Below are 19,249 nucleotides of genomic sequence, written 5' to 3'. Positions count from 1 at the left end.
TAATTGTATATGTTGAAATAATTTGTAAAAAAAGGGAATTCTTATAAGAAGACATATGTAAGTAATTCGACTAAAGTAAGATACTATTACAATACGATTATAAGATAGTTCTATATCTCCTAATCTTGTAAGAGATCACTCTGAGTACAAAATTGATTGTTTACTATATTACTTATAACGAAATAACATTTAGTAAAAAATTCATTGTTTAGTGACTTACAAAACTGCTCATCTTAAGTTTCACTGCTGTAGCATACGAAATTGAATTATTTAGTCATCTTCATCGGTAAGTAACATTTCAATCAAGTCAATCTTTTGACATTGATCACCTTCTAGACGTTTTTGTGTATTCCATTTTGCTAAGGTTGGCAGTACTCTTAACTTTGTAACAGAGTTTGTTCGAAATGGACAATTCAAATCCTTCCAACTAGAAGATAGAAATATTTCAGACTAAATTTAAAATAGAAGTATACACTAACATATACATTTTATTCTATTAAATCACCTACAATGGTCGATCTCCAACTTCAACTTCAACCAAGTGTACTGATTCTGGAGCTGTTTTAAACCCATCTTCTATGAAAGGTTCCGCTGTAATAAGAATAAAATGTTTTATATTTATATAGATTACTAACTTATTAATATGGTATATTATAAGCTATATATTTTGCAGTATTTAAAAAAGGTGTTTCTTAGTCTATCATGTAATTATATTAAAACAAACATGTAACATGGAAAGATACTGATTCTAAGTGGTTTTATGGAAAGGAAGCAATGTGTCATAAAATTAAGGTTATATATAAAATAAATGACTATGGTACAGCAATTATACCTTCTACGCAGTCTGGGCACCAACTTTTGCCATTAGGAAGTTTTTTACCACTATAAAGTACGTATACTGATTCATTAGATTTGAAATTTTTCATAAATTTGAAAAAATTCTCGTATCCCTCTACGTGGTGCCGTAAAACCATCTTCTATTTTTTCTTTTTAAATGGCAAAACACAGTGATATTAAAACTTAACGAGTATTTTTGTATTCTATGGATTGCAATATGTTACTGCGCAGCAGCCTCTTATCAATTGTAAAAAGGTGACACCTTTTGCACGAGATATTTTCAGTTGATATTAATCCAATTGATAAGAGACGGTTCGTTCCGATTAATAAAAATGAAAGTAATTAATATTTCAATCAATACACATTTATCTTCAAGTTATATTATGATTTATAAAATTTTGTAATTAAAAGATAAATATTAATTCAACAAGTATCTTTCCAATAAGTCATAATGTCAATATTCTATGCCTTATGCCTATACTATCGTACACACTTATTATATACATAATATATACATAATTGACTGTTTAAATACCTTTACATACTTTTACATTACATATTTACACTTGATATATTTTTGTAAACTAAATATATATATACTAAATACCATCTAATTTATATATATAATTTAATCTTATAATACCATATAATTTTATCTTCAAATTCATTTAAAATTTCATTCGTAATCATATTACGAAGCTAATTTAATAATAAAAATTTTAAAATGTTTGAAAACAGACAAATTAACAAACAATATATTTATCAAAGTTCCCTATAAGCGTTTGAATACTTTCGTAAACAACTGTATCTTCTATACGTACACTAATATGTTCATATATTCATGCATTGAATGTTTCATCACTTCCTATGTTCTATGTGTATTTGTAATTCGAATAACGTATAACTTTAAAAATCTGTTGTAGATTGTCGACTTTTATAATTAGTAACACAACGATATTTAAATGAACCGCGGAAGATTCCACCGTGAAGATTTGGCAATAGTGTTGTAGAATTCCGTAGTTGTCAATTCCTTGCAGAATTTTGAACGTGATCGCCCGATTGGTCGAACCATACACACTCCCACTCCGATAACATGCCGATGACGAGGTTCCACAACCAATCGGAGTGCACGTAAGGCCGAGGGTGTTTGGTATGCTCTCAGGACAGGGCAGCTTGTTCGTAGTAATTCAAGGTTTTGATCGTCTAACAATATTGTTGTGCTATCGTTGTCTGTTACAAAAGAAATAATTCGCCTTCGACGGCCGCGAAATCTTGTTGAATTTAATTTAGCCGCGCATAGAATGGCAGCAGTTTTTGATATCGAATTGCACGATGCGGACACGGTAAATAGGGACGAGTCTGATGATGATGTTATCGAGATTGGCGAGGTAATTCTCCATCTGCACACGAGCACTCCAGATTTTCTTATCGTCATTTTCTTTTCACGTACCATAACATTGTCCTATACGTTTTTCTTTTCACGTAGGAAGAATACGATGCGAATCCAAACGTGAATGAGATAACCGAGTAAGTAAGCTTGTCCTTTACGCTTCGTATATATGCATTATATATCTATCTATCGTGCCTGAAAGTTTTTCTCATGGTGCTGACAATTTTTTTTCACATTGCCTGCTAGATCGGAGGGTGTCGAAACAGTACCTATATCGGAACAGAATGTAAATCGTGGACGGGAAAGAGCTGGACCGCAGGATTTCGAACTTTGTAAAGTTATCGGGAAGGGTGGTTATGGCAAGGTCTTTCAAGTGCGTAAAATTACGGGTAATGACAGTGGGACAATTTTCGCGATGAAGGTAGGAAAATTTTGGTTTCTCCCTTTCCTGTTTATGTATTGGATATCTTATCGATGTCATACGATACGCATGGAATAATATTTTTATTAAGATATCGATCTTGTTTCGCGAAAAATTTTAATTCATTGTTTTTCTTCCACTTATATAAGTTCTTTGTCTTCCCCTGTTTTCCATGAGATTTTTGCATAATTATAATCTTTTTTTATATATGTATTTTTTTCAAGTATGAATTGCTTTGAAAGAGTAGAGTTATGATAAATAATTGAATTTGTATTTTTGAATTTTTATGAATTTTATTAAGAAAAATGTCTATTTATTGGAAATATATATCTATTCTAGAAACAGTTATGTTTAAATATAAAGTAATAGCTTATACGTAAATTGTTGTTTATTTTATGAAGTTAAAAAAAGACTATAGTTCATATATATTGATTTTTTATTCAATATTATGTATATGTTCAGTGTTAATTTTACCTCTACTTCATTTTAAACACATTTATTTAAAAAATAGGTCCTGCGTAAAGCTTCAATCATAAGGAATCAAAAAGATACTGCACATACTAAGGCTGAAAGAAATATTTTGGAAGCTGTAAAGGTAGGTCAGAGCTCCATGTATTTTAAAAATTCAGACAATTTTTGTATATTTGCTATCTGTTAATACTGTGAGATAAAAATAATGTTTAATCAATATTCATCACATTATAATTATTTTAATACACAAATACTAATTATATTTTTAATAAACCACAATGTGAAAAATTCATTAAAATATGTATATGCTTTGTATCTGGCAGCATCCTTTCATCGTAGACCTTATGTATGCTTTTCAAACTGGTGGCAAATTGTATCTAATTCTGGAATATATGTGTGGTGGTGAACTATTTAGACACTTAAATGATGAAGGCATTTTTCTTGAAGAAACTGCTTGGTAAGTGAAACAAAAACATTTTAATAATCATACTTTGATTGTGATCTAGTTTTAGAGGAAAATTAAGCAAATCTTATTTTTATAGCTTTTATCTATCCGAAATAATATTGGCCCTGCAGCATCTTCATTTACAGGGAATTATTTATAGGTATTTTAAAGTTTCTGTGCATGTCAAATTAAATAGAGTAGTTAAATGTATTTTATGATGTATCATTATTTCTATGACTTAATTGTGCTTTTAATAAATTTTCAGAGATTTAAAACCAGAAAATATATTATTAGATGCAGAGGGACACATAAAACTAACTGATTTTGGTTTATGTAAAGAACATATACAAGATGGCACTGTCACACACACATTCTGTGGTACTATAGAATATATGTAAGAAAATTTTTGTAGCTATTGATACAAATGGAATTTTGCAATCAGGTGACACTAATATTGATATATATATACTTTAATAAAAGGGCTCCAGAAATACTAACAAGAAGTGGACATGGTAAAGCAGTAGATTGGTGGAGTCTTGGAACTTTGATGTATGATATGCTCACAGGTTCAGTAAGTATTATTAGAGATATTGAAATGAATCAGCAAACTTTCTAACATTTGTATGTTCAATGTCTAGCCACCATTCACATCTGATAATAGAAAGAAGACCATTGAAAAAATTTTACGTGGTAAACTAAATCTACCACAATATCTAACGCCTGATTCCAGAGATCTCATACGAAAATTATTGAAGGTTAATTTCTTTAATTACAAAAATTGCTTCATTCTAAATTATTTAGTAACATGTAATTACATTGGAAATATTATTTAATAAGATGTAATTTTATATTTATAGAGGCAAGTTGCACAAAGATTAGGATCTGGACCGTCTGATGCGGAACAAATAAAAAGTCATCAATTCTTCAAGCATATCAACTGGAATGACGTAATTTCTCGAAAATTAGAACCGCCTTTTCGACCAACATTGACAAGTGAGGATGATGTGTCACAGTTTGATAAAAAATTTACAACATCCGCACCAATTGATTCTCCCGCAGAATACACGTTAAGTGAATCCGCCAATAGAGTATTTCAAGTGCGTTTTCAGACATTTTCTATATCAGTACTTTTTAAAGATATTTATTTAATTATCAAACAAGTTTTTTATATTTTTTTCAGGGATTCACTTATGTGGCACCTAGTATACTAGAGGATATGTATTCACAGCCACGGGTAATAAATGCTAGAAGTCCACGTAGGGGCAATATGCGTGGTTTTTCTCCTAGAGGCACGCATTTTCATTTACATAATAATCATGTACAAAATCATAGGTAAGCGTATACATTATTATCTATGTTTATTGTAATCTACTTCATTAAAAATAATTTTTTATGTATTGCAATTCGATGACCGTGATTGTGACAATTTGTAGACACAATGGAGTTGGACATGGCAATGTAGAAGATACAGAAATGATCGAAATCGGCTAACTGCCACTTTTTTATAGTGAAAAAATGCTTAGCATTTCGGCCTAACTGCTGAATATCCATGACCAATCCTTGTGTCTCAGGGAGGGATTTTATAAAACATAGATGGAGTAGCAAAAGGATAGGTCCAATATCCAGTGCTTCATTGGATGTTCAGTAGTTAAATGTAGCTAATTTTTTTTTTTAATCAAATCTAATTATAGTACAGGTACTAATTAAGATTATGCTTTAAGAGCAGCGACGCAGTAGTTATTTGGTAGCATGTAATAAAAAATATATATATTTATGAGTGAAGAAGCTCTTGAGACACGAAATAATCAAGAGAGAAAGAGTTTTATTTACTTATTTTGTCGTTACTAGCTATGTACTGAACGTTATAACAAGATGCATTATTCGCATACATTATAGGCAAAGTACTGCATACCTTTCATTAATCCGTTAATACGTAATCACTTTATTGTGTTTTTTGTACATATGATTAGCAGGTTGGTTGGATATTCATATACAGATATATATATATATGTATAGAAAGAGAAAAAAAGATGCACATACAAACGTCATTTATGCAAAGTGCGACAGACTGAAAAATTCCAGCACTTTTAGAGATTCATAAATTATACTGTTAATACAAAAGTTTGACGTTCAACCATCCTGTAATACTTGTATATTTAAAAGTGTAATAATATTGCGGTGTACGCATGCTTAAGTGTAATTAATTCAAGAAAAAAAAAAGGAAAGAAAGAAAGAACATATAAAAGACAGATAGATTTAAATAACGAAGGTTCATAGCTGCCACAACCGCTCCGCCGCTCAAAATTCTATATCCGATTGTTCATTTACAAAAATATTTTCAGCAGTAATAACGTTTCCATGGCAATAATGTAAACAATAACGCATCTGCACGATAGTCATAGAAAGAAAACGTTTACGTAATACTGCAACGGAATTGTATTTGTACAATTGAAAGTTCCTAAAGTGTGAGTTTGAAACTCTGCAACTTATATTCCAGACTTTGAACATACAAATACCATTTGTAGAAGCCCTTGTTTCTTCATTCTACGAAAGTTAATTTAAACACTTGAATGCCTTAGAGAAAAAAGGGAGGAAGTAAACTCCTGTATAGTTTTGTGTAATTAACGAAAAAATGTAACACAAAAGCAAGTTACCATGGTAACAATGTTACTGCGAAATGTTGATTTTCCGCTACCAAAACATATTTCGTATTTAATGCTCGTGTTTATATGCTGTTCAGTGTGACATTGTACTGCAATTTATTTAAATATCTATTTGTTACGGAAATATTTATATATTATCGAAAGCTAATATATTGGTTTTGACGTACACACGATACACAATAGTAAAGATTCGAAAGAGATAGTGTAAAGAATAAGTGTTTAGAGTGACTTGTTGGCCGCTCACCGAGAAACTTCAAACTACCCAAGTGTTCACAGGCCATACTATTTGGCATTACAATTTTATCTATATTTACTATAGCGAATGTACACACATGGTCGAAATGTTAGAAAATTCCCACTGCGAATATTACATTTCGACTATGCATACACACAAACAAACGCATATATATATTGTGTGTATATATATATATATATTGAATGTATATATATACCGTATATATATGATTATACTATTCGCAATTGTATTGTATTACAAGAAAAGCGTGTATTCGAAGAATAATTTATAAGCTACTTTTTCTGTACGTATCGAATGATGTATTTTCGATGTTGAAGCGAGAATCTGTCTACAGAGTTGCTCGAATAAGCTGATCATCGTGTTTAATGTTTACGGATTTTTCTGTAGTAGAAAATACCAGAACAAAATGTGTAAACGATGTTGATGTTTCGTTGCATCGTTCTGTCGGATTTATAAAGTGAGGTATTAGCATTTAATTGATAACTGTAAAAAAACCAGCATTACGTCAGTAACGGCGTCACAATGTATTATCATATCTACATATATAATGTACTATAATTTTTTATGCGTTTTTTGATAACAAAGAACATTATATAAGGTTGAAATCTCGTTTTGGAATGTATTAGAACATTTACGAAGAGAAAAACGAAACAAGATGATAACACATTTCATTACTCGTTTAAAATAAGAAACTTTGTAGGTAGATTCTACAAAATATGCTTTGCAACAACCGATTTTGGTGCTCGATACCCTTTAATTTGATTGGATTCTAAGCGGCCTGAATACCATAACTAATTTTTATACCTTAAATGAATATCGATTATCGTAGTACATACTACTCTATTTAAATCTTGTACATTACGTTCTTTCGTAGCCATTCAAAACGATTACGAAAACGAATTTAGTAGAAATTTAAGATTTATTTTTCATAATATTATTTTCAATGTAATAATAATAACAATAATAATAACGAAGAAGCGTGTTATGGTTACCCACGAAGCACAAGATATATATTAGTTAAGCGCTTAAAAAAAATAAGAAAAAAAGGAGATATCATCGAATGATGTGCAAACGAAACACTAGCCATTGGCCGGATCAAGTGATAAATGGTTTAATGCTTCCAATTAAAAGAAATATAGATTCTTCAATTGACTTATTGCTACCATGGTTTGTAATCCTCTAAATCATATATATGAATAAATATAATGATTTGTGAAATACTTTTGTCATATTATATCTCATCAATTTGTTCTTATTCTTGGAAGAAGTGGAATAAGAAATCTTTATTTTGAATTTGTTACTATTTAAACATTTAATGAGTAACACAATTGTAACATTAATTTTGCTATTATTTCATTATTATGATATTGCTACTACTGACACTTATATTTCTGGGCAAAAGATTACTTGTAATCATTATAGGTACTTAAGATTAACTTATTAACTTAAGCATAATATAACAATCGAATTAATTTTTAGAAACTTATATGTAAACTTTCTACAGTTATTTTGTTATTTATGATTAGACAGATGTTTCTACATTTATGGAAAATGCAAAACATAGTACACAAAAATACATAAGACATTTAAAATATTCAGATTGTTCAATTTTTAAATTATAAGTCAGATTAACAAGATTTTTCTAAATTAATAGAAAAAGTTCCTATTGGAATGTAACCAGTGATATTTAAACAGTAAATGTGTATAGTAAATAGTAAAATATTATTATTGTTAAAGCTAATATATAATTTTAATTTATAATTATTCTACTGAATATAACTATATATATTTATAACTATTTCTAATTATTCATTTGCTGTCAATTTATATGAAGATCATGCAAGAAAAATATGATAAGTCCATTTTTACTGATTGTTTGGATTTAAGCGACAAAAATACATATTTAATTCTAAAACCAAATGTATATATATATATATATAGTTCTGACTTAGAATTGTTTGACAAGATATTGAATTTTAAACTTACTGTTCAATGAAAGACAGAAAATGTGACTTATCATGTTTTCCACCTGTGGTCTTGCTATATTTTGCAGTCAATCAAAGTACCTGGATTCTTCTGGATAGTATAGATAAATTATTATAGCTGTAATTGTAACCATTGTCAAATTAAAAGTATTAAATAATTTCAATTTAATGAAGGTAGTATGTGTTACTTCTAATTATTGATTAATTTACAAATTTTGACAGAATTCACATATTGATACCAAAAGTCAACTAATGTGTCTAGATTCCTATAGTTGATATAGGAATATAATATAGTTAATATAGGATATAGGAATAATAATAATAGGATATAGAGTATAGATAAACTATAATTGTAGTTACATGTTATATCCATTGTCAAACTGAAAGTGTTATCCCCGAACAGCTGATTGCGTTTAAAGGACGTTCAGACTAGGTACTACGTGTACCATACTAATGTCGTATTGCATATGCGTGTATGCAACGAGAATGGAGAACTAGCATCACTTGCGTGGGTGCGACCATGCGTGGTCGAAGATTCACGGACGGCCTTACGGATCGCAGATGATCCAGCTCAATCGTCGCAACATGTGCACGCGTAAATGGCATTGCCTCGAAACGCTCATCCTTCCGTCCTCGGCGAACTATGACGATCCGAAAGGCGTGAACACGCGACACACAAACGTGCGTTAAAGATCGATGGTGTACATACGTCGCAATTCTAGTCGCCGAGCATATTCGCATCGATGTTGGTCTCGAAAATCGTTGAATAAAAAAATTCGTATTAGTGATCTCTATAAAATGTCTCAAGTGTTTTTAAACATTAAACATAAATCGTTAAATCTATTGGTAGGTTAAATTAACGATTCATAATTTTATTCGAGTGTGGGTCTAGCCTGAATTTTTTAAAATACAATTTTTAAACTCGAATCTTCCCAAACGAAGTCAAACTGTAAAAAGAGAAATATAATTATTATAGTGTACACAGTGTGAAATAATGGTTCTTATTTGGTGTATATATGAAGCGTCTATTATCTGAATTAGAGGTTTGTGTTTCCTCTCTTTACTTACACTGAACTGAATTACGGCTCTAATGAAAAGAAAATAAATTGAATGCCTATTGAAATAAGCTAACTGCGCAGAAGTCGAATTACAAAAAGAGGAAGTATTTTTTTAATGAATGAAGAGTGATGGGTTTAGTATCTGAAAAGTTCTAGAGAAACTTAATTAGATATATTAAATTTAGATACCGAATATATATATAGATATCGAAAAATTTTATATTATTTTTTCTGTTTTATTCATATTATTTTCTATTTACTTTTTGTCTATTATTACCTATATTGTTATTTTATTTATATTGTTAATCAAATCAGAATTCTAGTAAAATTTGAAAAAAACAATAATGCACTAAATTGATTTAATTACGTCATAAATAAATATAAAGGCGTGCTCAGGGTGATGGTATAATTGCAAAGAAACAAGGATGATTCATCACGATAATTTGAATACAGGTTCGCGGTCTCGAATCGGTTGATCGAGTGCCAGCATCGAGAACGACGTCAGTGCCGCGGCTCACTTCCGGTCCTCTGCGCCGGTAAAACGAAATTCTAACCGAACGAACGATTATCTCGAAACTTTTCAACGAATCATTCAATACTTCGAAGCAGTTTTTTCAAATTTGAAGTAATTACAACAAGTCTTCCTTGTTTTGCGATGTATTATAATACAGGTTAGTAAAAATCTTAAACTCAATTCATAAATTTTCATTGACTACATCATCGGCTATCTATTTCGAAAGTACGATGTATCTTGATTACAAAAATTGTGAATTTTGAAATCTTGAAATTTTACTTCATTAATTTAACCGAAAAATAGGCATTAAAAAATTTTTAGGTTTTTATTAAGGTTAGATTACTATTAAAGTTACATTTTTATTAAACTTTAGATTTTTATTACTTTATGAATGATTATCTTATTTTATTATTTAATAATTATTTTACAATCAATTGTTGTTCTCTTTTTTAAAATTTTAATACCATAATAGGAATTGAGTATAGAAGAAGGTGTAATAATAAAGTATTTATTGAAACGTATAGTGTAATTGGTGCAGAAGCTCGTTGATCTTCTCAACCGTTGTAATCAAATAATTGCTGTCGAAGATGGTACGCGTTGCACGTTTGTCCCACACGAAAGAAGAAGCGTCAAAGGTAAGTTAATTAATGGAAGCGGAACTAAGATGAAGATTCGTGGAAAACGGAGGACAGCCTAGTGTATATGTTGTTTGCCTAAGAATGGTGAATACATTTGCAGCATACTGCGTTAGTCATAGATATTTCAGACGCAAACGGAAATAGAACCGATGCCAAAACGTGTCGCACGTTTTCGATTCAATTTTTAATCGAAGTTAATTACGTTTACATTAATTTTCTGTTATACAATCCTTGATAATAATAACTGTCAGCGAAAAATAAAGGAGACAAAATGTAATGCATTGCTACGTATTTGCATATGTTAATGCACTGCAATAAAAAAATTATGATTAATTGAGAAAAAATTAGCAGGTTTGAATAAACTTGGATATAATATATCTTCACTTATGTATTATCTAGTTCGCGCCATTCATTATTCATTCATTCCATTTTTCATTAAAACAGTGTCCAATTATATTGCTAGTAGCATTATCATAAATTTTACCGATATATAATCTACTATTACTATTTTCGTTATAACCACTGAACTCTTGATTCACCATTACTCTATGTAATTTTACACACTAAATTATACGATAACTGATGAATAATACGAATAAAAAAGTTTCTTTTTAAGATTATAGAATCAGTTTAAGATTATTAAAATGAATTTTTAATAATATTCCTATGATCTTCCGATGATTGCCGATTAATAGTTTTGTACTGATTTATATTTTTGTTCTAATCACTGTCACGAGAAAACACACTCTGCGTACACTTAAGTAAAAAAATTCTTGGCGCGAATAGAGTGTAATCTAATTCTAAGAAATTCACCACTCGAGCTACTTTGGGTTCACTACGACATACAGAACACGAGGATTCCTAAATTCCTGTAATACCAACATTCCAATCGCGTCAGGTCTCCAAGATTTTCTCATTACAATAAACAATTAAAATGTTTACAAAATCATTAGATAAAACTTCTACACAAAGGGAAACATAAAGCAAATGAGATATTAAACACGGTAAACTTTGGTACAAATTAGACGATAACTTCCTTATGCACATAAAAATATAATATGAAATCTAATGAATCTAAAATCCAAACAATCAATCGGATAACTGATATTTTACTGTATTCGACGGTCCAGAAAACATAAATGAGACATTAAACACAGTAAGTTTTAATATAAATTATATGACAACTTCATCGATGTGCACATTAAAATATAACATAAAGTCTAATCATTATCATTAATTCAGACTTCATATTCGTTTATCTTCACTCATACTCTTCAGAGCGACTTCCATCACTTTCTACTTCGAAGAGGCGAGAGAACACGCGGTAGTTCATCGAGAAGAACCGTGGACGTCCGCGTTCGACAATTTTCGGATCCACCCTAAAAGCGTGTTTCGTCGACACGAAGCCGAGGATGACTCTCGTCGGATATTTCAGTCCACTGTTAGCGCGGTGCAGCGCGCATTAATACGTATGTAAGCTCGTATCGTGTGGCTGTATATTCGCTGGTTCGTTTCGCTCGCTCGCTCGTGGCCGTGCTGTCTATTATTAGTCGACAGTCATCAGAGTCGGCTGTATCAACGCGCGGTCGAACGACAACGCGGAAAAAGCTGGAAGAAAATTCGACGAGAAAACGCGAGAAAACCGCGTGATTTTTCGCATGTCACGTGTCAATTGATAGACGGCCAGTAGTTACTGCTCGTGTTGCCGGCAAGTTCGCCGTTCCCGCAGTCACTGCCACCCTACCGCGACAAGGATATCCATCCGACGCTCTCTCGACGCCCTTGGAAACGATGATGATTCTCACACGCTTTCCACTGTGAGTTTCCCCTGTTTGTTTCGGTACTGCGTCTTTTCGTCCACCGAAACGACATGTACAATCAGAGTCTCTTTGTTGCAAGCACGTTTTCTTTTTTAATCTACACGTTTTGAGAAGTAGAGAACATTCTGAAGTGTTTCTAGAGATTGCTTTATTTCCGAGGCAGAATCGTATTCTTCTATGTTCTCGATTTTATTATAATTATTTATGTATAGGAATTAGATGTTTGAATGAATTAGGTAATAAATATAATGCGAAGAAATTCTTTAGAATAATTGCTGTTTTTATATTTAATCTGTATGTTAATTTATTGAGAATATTTTGTGATAGATTTTGAGAGTTACATTTGTTTGAACATTTGTTAGAATAAATTGTTTACAAGTTGGGATTAACCATCGCTATAGTTCGTTTGCCTCTAATTAAATTTTCATAGGGGATAAAAAACGATATAGCAATGCATAGATATAATGGTATCGACAGGATTAGAAAAATTTTAATATAAAGTACGGCTGTCCTTCTATTATTAGAGAAATCAATTTAGAACGCTATATACAGTTGTCTGTAAACAATCATTGTCACATTCTTTTGCACAGCTACTTGAAATTAATTTGTTGTTTAATCTTGCAGATGAGGGATGCGGTTCCACAGAAAGGAACTAACAATAATAATCATAGCAGTAATAATAACAATAATAACAACAACAATAATAACGTAACCACGTTAAAAAGTAAACCTTCCTTGGAAATTTATCGTCCTCCAGGTTCATATTTTACAGTTTTTATTTTATTATATCACCTTTTAAATATCATTTTATTTTTAAGAAAATCAAAGAATTTTTCTAAGCTCTGACATATTTTTTTAGGAGGAAGAACGGAAGGAACTACGGCGAACACGACTAATCCACGATTAAACGTGCATGCCAAGGAGTTCACTATGAAGCAGAACGATTCGCATCCTTCTAAGTGAGTATAAACTACTTATGGAATACCTAAGACTAGGTCGACGTATCGAGAATGCTTGAAGAATGTGTAGAAAGCCAAGACGAATTTCTTGCAAGTAGATTTATTATTAAAGCAATTTCTAGAGAAAAGATCAATTAAAAGATATCCATTAGAAATAGATTTTATCTTGACATAAAGAAAATAATAAATTGTAATCTGATTATTAAATATTGACATTTTATCTAAAAAGAAAGAAAAGATACGTGTATTGTGTATGTTTTAAACAAAATACCTTTCTAATAGAGAAGTAAAAAGAGTTGAAAGTAATTTCGAAACCAGATTCATTTTTCGAAGCGTCTTGCGAAATCTAAATATTGTAGATTAGTATTCGGATCAACGTTCGAAGTGAAAGATAGAGTGCAGGATTGTTTCAGCGTGTTGTAATGGCATTTTGATAATACTTATAATGTTAAACGATATTACGTCAGAAATATAGACAAGTGTTACACTGTCTTATTGCGACCTATGTGTGCTTAATAAAAAAAAAAACAATAATTTCAGTTCAGCGTTTTGCTATCTATTTAAATGATCGGCGATTAATGATCTTGATTCAGGTCTCGGACAAATGCTTCAGAGCGATCTCCGTATTATTTGCAACACAGCAAGTCGAGTGGCAACGTGCATCGGTATCTTTATGCTCAGCAGCAACAACAAATACAACATACCTTTCAGCAACATCATCATCAGACATCTCGTCATTCTCAGAGCGGTCACCATTCGACGGGATCTGCATTACGACAGTCACATCCGCTCGATACCTCAGCATCAAGTGGAAATATATTACATGTAATGGAAGTATATTACATGTAATCATCTATTTATAAAATTATATCAATCATCGATTGATAGAACATGGATAAGATATAAAAAAAAAGAAAATACTCAAAATATTAGAAGAGATATGAAAGAAATGAAGTTATATAAAAATAAATACCTATTAGCAAAGGTGAAATGAAAAATATTAGAAAAACAGAATACTACGGAAGACGACAAGTATTAAGCATTTATTTTTCAGTATTTTCTTGTTATAAAAAGATTAATTTTAATATAGATGTAATGTATTATTCAAAATCATTTTATTTTATATTATGATCTAAGCTGTTTAGCTTTGCGTGTTTTAAAACCTGTGAAAAACCTTGTAGAATGGAATGCAAGCGCGCGTAGGATGAACGTGAAAGTATCGCGTACTAAATACATTTTGTAAAACAGGGCTCGGGTAGGGTCCACTTCAACGTAGATCAAAACGATGTCAAAGCAAATGCAGCAAAACCTGCTAGGCTCACAAAATCGTTATCCTTTGTTTCTACTTATGGACTGAAACGATCGAAAAGCTTGAATGCAGCCGACGTGTTGGCCGCGAAGGCGGTGAATATTTCAGACGCGTCTGAATTGGGAAAATTTCCACCTGTGATTCAGGACACGCTTCTGAGAGCTATAGAAGGTAACGATAAATATTAAATATAATAACTTTATGTTTTGAGGGCGAGGAACAATATTTGTTAATTACACTGGTATATTAATTTACTGGTTAATTAATTTAGACACTGGTTAATTATAATTTCTTTTTATTTAGATCCAAATCTATTAAATGCTCGAACTCTAATGGAACTCGTGCGACATATACTGGAGAGGGTGGTCGAGAACCGAAAGTATGCTGAACCAGCAGCGAAGATTTGCATCACTATTATAGAGGTTATTATTCGTTGAATTATAATTTAATATTAGAATGTGTACAGTGTCGAGCATATAAATTGGAACATTCTATTTTCATAATTTGCGTGAAATATTTATTATTTATATCTCTATTATTATTATGCCGCGAAATGATAAAATTATGAAAAAAAATCATGATGGAATATTTTGTGATGCAGAAAGAAACAAAGGAAACTTTTTTGGAATCCTTATTAAACACGTGCCAGCAATGGTATCAAGACCGAGTTAAGATACTTTACGACGGCTCCAACTATCATCGTTACTCCGCCTTCATGACGTTTTTGAACGAGATGTATTGTCAGGTAGAACCAATTTGTCTCGTAAAACAATCTGTGATAAATACTTGACTCATCGAAGTCTATAATACAATGGGATGATCTTTAAGTGATCGTGCAATTGATAATTACGTTCTGCAATACTAGCTATGTCGAACCAAACTTGCTTTTTGCCATATCGTGACTCAAAATGATTGGCGCACACACATACCTATGTATTCTCGTACATATGCATGATTTCGGTTACAGCTAAAACGGAGGCAACTTCAGTTAAAGACACAACAGGAGGGCGTTCCTCCCGGACGTGTTCTTCTCACACTGCTTTGGAAGTGTTGCCAAGATTGCTTACAGCCTCCAGTTGTAAATTCTTTGGCTGAGGTAGGTTCAACATAGCACCAATACAAATATTAGATCGATGCGTATGAATTCTTGCTTTTTTATATAAAACTCTAAGATCTATGTAACTTCCTTGAAACATCATATTATATTTACTCAAAATAATTTATATACGATTTAGCGTACTTCCTCAATAGATTAATTATGTATAGAAAATCTTTAGATGAAGTTGTTACAGATTCTTTATTTACAGATTTTTTAAAAATAATTCTTACATTAAAAAATTGTCTAGAAAAATAAATTTCATGTTTCGAATGTAAGTACATATGAAGTAAGATTCGTAATAATGTAGATCAGTTCATTATTGTTTTTTTATAAAGAATCATCATTATACTTTTTCATAAAAACGTATTAAAGATATAACTGAATTTTGAAATTAAATTAATGTTTAATCATATGAATTGTGATTATGAAATTAAAGGGACAACACTTTTAAAAGTTGAAATATATAATTAAATAGATTCTCAAAATCTTGCCTTACATGACATGTAATTACATACTTATGGAATGACCTACGACATATATTAGATTTACATTAACATAGTTATACTAAATAAAATGACAAGAAAGTATTTCTTTTCGTGTTAAAGACTGACTGTCTGTTCTTCATCCTAACCTGCATCGGCAAAGACCTGGACACTGAATTACCTGCCCAGTTGCAGCAATTGCTTGGAAGTTTAAGAGACGCTTTTCTCGCGGAAGATACAATACTACCTTCAGTCAGGAAGACCCTTTTACAACTGATCGAACTTCACGCCGCGCATTGGCAGCTCCCAGCACCGGCAGTCGTTTATTATTATCCTGGATCGACCTCGAAATGATGTTCTCGCCCTCTTGATCCTTCCGTCCGTTCGTTGGTTTTCTGTGTGGATACGTGTAGACTTGTAACGTGCGTGTGAGTCCGTTAACAGAATTACTTGTAATTGAACACATGCAAACTGTATGGACCACGTGAATAAAAAGGAAACGAATGCTGTCAGTGGAGGCTGCAGGGCGTAAGAAGCTATTTGAAGGTGACAGCCTGGAGCAACGTCGCTCGTTTATTGGTTTTACATGTCCCATTATCATGGAAATATTAATTTATGGATAGTGGCATAGCTTTTGAATGTTGGTTGTTTTTTTAAAACAATTATATCGCTTAAATTTATTAGAGGATCTTACAATTAAAGGAGAAGTTGGGATATTGTGAGACGCTATAATATTTGATATTATAGATTCATTTTCAATATTTAGTTCGTATAGTAACTTATGCAATGTTGATAACCCTCTAATAATTTTAAGTCTTATTAACCATTTGCGCTAGAATAATGTGTTATGCGCATCACTACTTAAATATCTTAAATGGGAAAAGGATATACATAACACGTTGTTCGATTTTTCTCTATTTATATTTCAAAATTGAAATTCACAACGAAAATAATGTTATCAATCAATCGTATTACAACCATATTACGTGCACACATTATAAGATTTTATACTAAGTACTAGCTCGCTGTCGATTGTTATGGTTGGCTGTGTTAAGAACGTCTATCGATCAATTACCAGTGCAAGTGGTTAAGAACATTAGTTTATTTACACGATTGTAACGTAGCGTCTTGAATGCGTAATAAATGGTTCCAAAATGCAACTAGGAAGCTGTCTGTGACGCGTTCTTGCAAAATCTTTGTTAATGTTCAGGCGATTATAGATGGCTAATGCGTCAGCTTTGCAAGATGCGAATGACCGTGATCTCGTTGTTGCCACAAAGAATGATTGTGCCTCGTGCGATTTTGCAAAAAATGATTTACGATGATCGGTATTGCGCTTCTCTGTGAGAGATGTTGCAATTCGCGGTCGATGATATTCACAGTCGTTTTGTTCAAACGAATTCTTGGATGTCCATAATCCATCGACGCGACGATAGACGCGTTTTCTAACGGTTCGAATTAGAAATTACTGCGTTAGTAAGTCAATGGGTTAGGAAATCAGGGTCAGTCGAAACCAGTGCGTTGTTTATCCGAATTATCCCGCGAACATCGCAAGATCTGAGGGATTCAAAGGACAGGTTAAGGTTCACGGTTGAACGGGGACCTTAAGAATTAGGCATGTATATGCGTAACGAAGCGACGAATGATTTTACGGGGCCGATATTTGCAGAGAGTACGTCATCTTTGGAGAAACGAAGAACATGGATGATCACGATCTTTGATAGACATATTCTATTTCGAATTTTCCTCAACTTTTTCCGTGAATACGATGCTATACACGAAGTACCTTAAAAAAAGTAAAAATGAAGAATAAGAAGAGACGAATCGAATCAAAAAATGATAAAAATTACCGTCGAACTTGTCGAACGATACAATTTACAAAAAACGACCCTTACGTGGAACGATCTGAACGTTTGCGATAATGATGATCGTTATATAGTTTTCTGTTCTTAAGCTTGTGGAGTAAATGATGAATAAAAAAATGTAAAATGTTATTGTACCTAACGGTGTGTCCTGGGTGCATTAAAATTCGATATCGAATGATTTTGTTTCTGTACATATTACACAATATCGATCACACGACACTTGAGCAAAGTAGCGCATGTGAATTACTTAAATTAAAATACAGGTGCACGATTCTTTTTTGTTTCAACTCGTTAATCGCTTTTCAGCCTTGTTTGTATAGTAATGACGGTTTTAATTTCAGGTAGTAGAACAAAGGATATACCGAACCGTAGACACGAAGACATGTATTTCTCTGTGCGATTGCGTATAATTTGAAGACTATTGGTAAACGGTCTGTGATTCATCATAGAAAAGATGAAGAAGCTTTCTGGAAGGGAGCGGTCAAGCAGAGAAGAACGGTGCTTAGCATGACATATACTCTTAATAAGGAATATGCCTGCCTGATCTCCTTCTCGAAATGCAATCGCCTTTGCTGATTCGTGCCAAGGGCGATAAAAATCGCCCGGTTGCAGAAGTGCAAGATCTCTTCGCAAGTTGACTCACTCTGTGCGTGTCTTCTTCGAGAAGCTTAACTTCTCTTCATTAGAATTACCCTCAATTTTTATTTAATTTTATCCCATTAACATTACTTAAAGATATTTTTCCAATTTTTCAATATCTTAAATTCTTTTTCTGTTTAAATACTTAACAAAAATGTGTTATTAGGACTACTCTGCAATTTTTCAATTTTGAAATACATGGTCTATATATAATCTATTACTTAAGGATGAGTATCATAGAAGTTACAAAATCTCAAAGCAAGTCTAATGTCGAGGAATAGCGTTGCTTAACTATTTATTTTTCTAGTCTAACTTTTACTTTAGGTGGTGTAAAATAGGAAAAAAGAACACACCTGTGCGACTGTTCCCATAAGCAGACAAGGAATCTGTAATATTAT

General features: G+C 31.9%; 3 protein-coding genes and 1 long non-coding RNA gene across 5 annotated transcripts; 2 read left to right on the top strand and 2 right to left on the bottom strand.

Annotated features, from left to right (window-relative positions):
- Nucleotides 1-139: 139 nt before the first annotated feature.
- LOC117235921 (thioredoxin domain-containing protein 17-like) lies at nucleotides 140-1,283 on the bottom strand. The gene is made up of 3 exons (XM_033498407.1): nucleotides 833-1,283; nucleotides 510-591; nucleotides 140-427 (listed from the first exon to the last, which is right to left on the bottom strand). Exons 1-3 carry the CDS (start codon nucleotides 972-974, stop codon nucleotides 271-273), a joined length of 381 nt encoding a protein of 126 aa, XP_033354298.1. The 5' UTR covers nucleotides 975-1,283; the 3' UTR covers nucleotides 140-270.
- A 660-nt stretch (nucleotides 1,284-1,943) lies between these two features.
- LOC117235947 (ribosomal protein S6 kinase beta-1-like) lies at nucleotides 1,944-7,701 on the top strand. Its single transcript, XM_033498457.1, has 12 exons — nucleotides 1,944-2,225; nucleotides 2,324-2,364; nucleotides 2,474-2,648; nucleotides 3,160-3,243; nucleotides 3,443-3,576; nucleotides 3,662-3,724; nucleotides 3,830-3,958; nucleotides 4,045-4,135; nucleotides 4,203-4,319; nucleotides 4,422-4,661; nucleotides 4,745-4,896; nucleotides 4,998-7,701. The coding sequence occupies exons 1-12, from the start codon at nucleotides 2,139-2,141 to the stop codon at nucleotides 5,053-5,055; spliced, it is 1,371 nt and encodes a 456-aa protein (XP_033354348.1). The 5' UTR covers nucleotides 1,944-2,138; the 3' UTR covers nucleotides 5,056-7,701.
- Nucleotides 7,702-8,797: 1,096 nt separating this feature from the next.
- Nucleotides 8,798-9,810, bottom strand: LOC117235956. The gene is made up of 2 exons (XR_004493752.1): nucleotides 9,537-9,810; nucleotides 8,798-9,415 (listed from the first exon to the last, which is right to left on the bottom strand). It is a non-coding gene; the product is annotated as an uncharacterized LOC117235956 (long non-coding RNA).
- On the top strand, nucleotides 9,362-18,499 carry LOC117235948 (CBP80/20-dependent translation initiation factor). Of its 2 annotated transcripts, XM_033498458.1 has the most exons (11): nucleotides 9,362-9,511; nucleotides 9,980-10,197; nucleotides 10,565-10,675; nucleotides 13,123-13,255; nucleotides 13,358-13,457; nucleotides 14,051-14,282; nucleotides 14,706-14,937; nucleotides 15,070-15,188; nucleotides 15,368-15,511; nucleotides 15,734-15,862; nucleotides 16,471-18,487. In XM_033498458.1, exons 3-11 carry the CDS (start codon nucleotides 10,628-10,630, stop codon nucleotides 16,699-16,701), a joined length of 1,368 nt encoding a protein of 455 aa, XP_033354349.1. In that variant the 5' UTR covers nucleotides 9,362-9,511; nucleotides 9,980-10,197; nucleotides 10,565-10,627; the 3' UTR covers nucleotides 16,702-18,487. The 2 variants fall into 2 exon arrangements, with proteins under 2 accessions (XP_033354349.1, XP_033354350.1); XM_033498459.1 differs by lacking the exons at nucleotides 9,362-9,511; nucleotides 9,980-10,197; nucleotides 10,565-10,675 and adding an exon at nucleotides 12,109-12,495 and having other exon boundaries at nucleotides 16,471-18,499.
- Nucleotides 18,500-19,249: the final 750 nt, after the last annotated feature.

The sequence above is a fragment of the Bombus vosnesenskii genome, unplaced genomic scaffold (assembly GCF_011952255.1).
Source record: "Bombus vosnesenskii isolate JDL3184/JDL3185 unplaced genomic scaffold, Bvos_JDL3184-5_v1.1 scf7180000013334, whole genome shotgun sequence".
Classification (NCBI taxonomy): domain Eukaryota; kingdom Metazoa; phylum Arthropoda; class Insecta; order Hymenoptera; family Apidae; genus Bombus; species Bombus vosnesenskii.
Note: the sequence above shows the minus strand (reverse complement) of the source record. Positions and strands in the feature narration are given on the sequence as shown.

Bases quoted from the DNA above. Each gene is read 5' to 3' on its own strand.
- LOC117235921 (XM_033498407.1), bottom strand. From the start codon at position 974: ATGGTTTTACGGCACCACGTAGAGGGATACGAGAATTTTTTCAAATTT. The intron at 592-832 runs GTATAATTGCTG...TTCTTATTACAG, and splicing joins GTGCCCAGACTGCGTAGAAG to CGGAACCTTTCATAGAAGAT. The intron at 428-509 runs GTAGGTGATTTA...TCTATCTTCTAG, and splicing joins GAAGTTGGAGATCGACCATT to TTGGAAGGATTTGAATTGTC.
- LOC117235947 (XM_033498457.1), top strand. From the start codon at position 2,139: ATGGCAGCAGTTTTTGATATCGAATTGCACGATGCGGACACGGTAAAT. The intron at 3,577-3,661 runs GTAAGTGAAACA...TTATTTTTATAG, and splicing joins TTTCTTGAAGAAACTGCTTG to CTTTTATCTATCCGAAATAA. The intron at 3,959-4,044 runs GTAAGAAAATTT...CTTTAATAAAAG, and splicing joins TGTGGTACTATAGAATATAT to GGCTCCAGAAATACTAACAA.
- LOC117235948 (XM_033498458.1), top strand. From the start codon at position 10,628: ATGGTACGCGTTGCACGTTTGTCCCACACGAAAGAAGAAGCGTCAAAG. The intron at 10,676-13,122 runs GTAAGTTAATTA...TTAATCTTGCAG, and splicing joins CGAAAGAAGAAGCGTCAAAG to ATGAGGGATGCGGTTCCACA. The intron at 14,938-15,069 runs GTAACGATAAAT...CTTTTTATTTAG, and splicing joins GCTTCTGAGAGCTATAGAAG to ATCCAAATCTATTAAATGCT.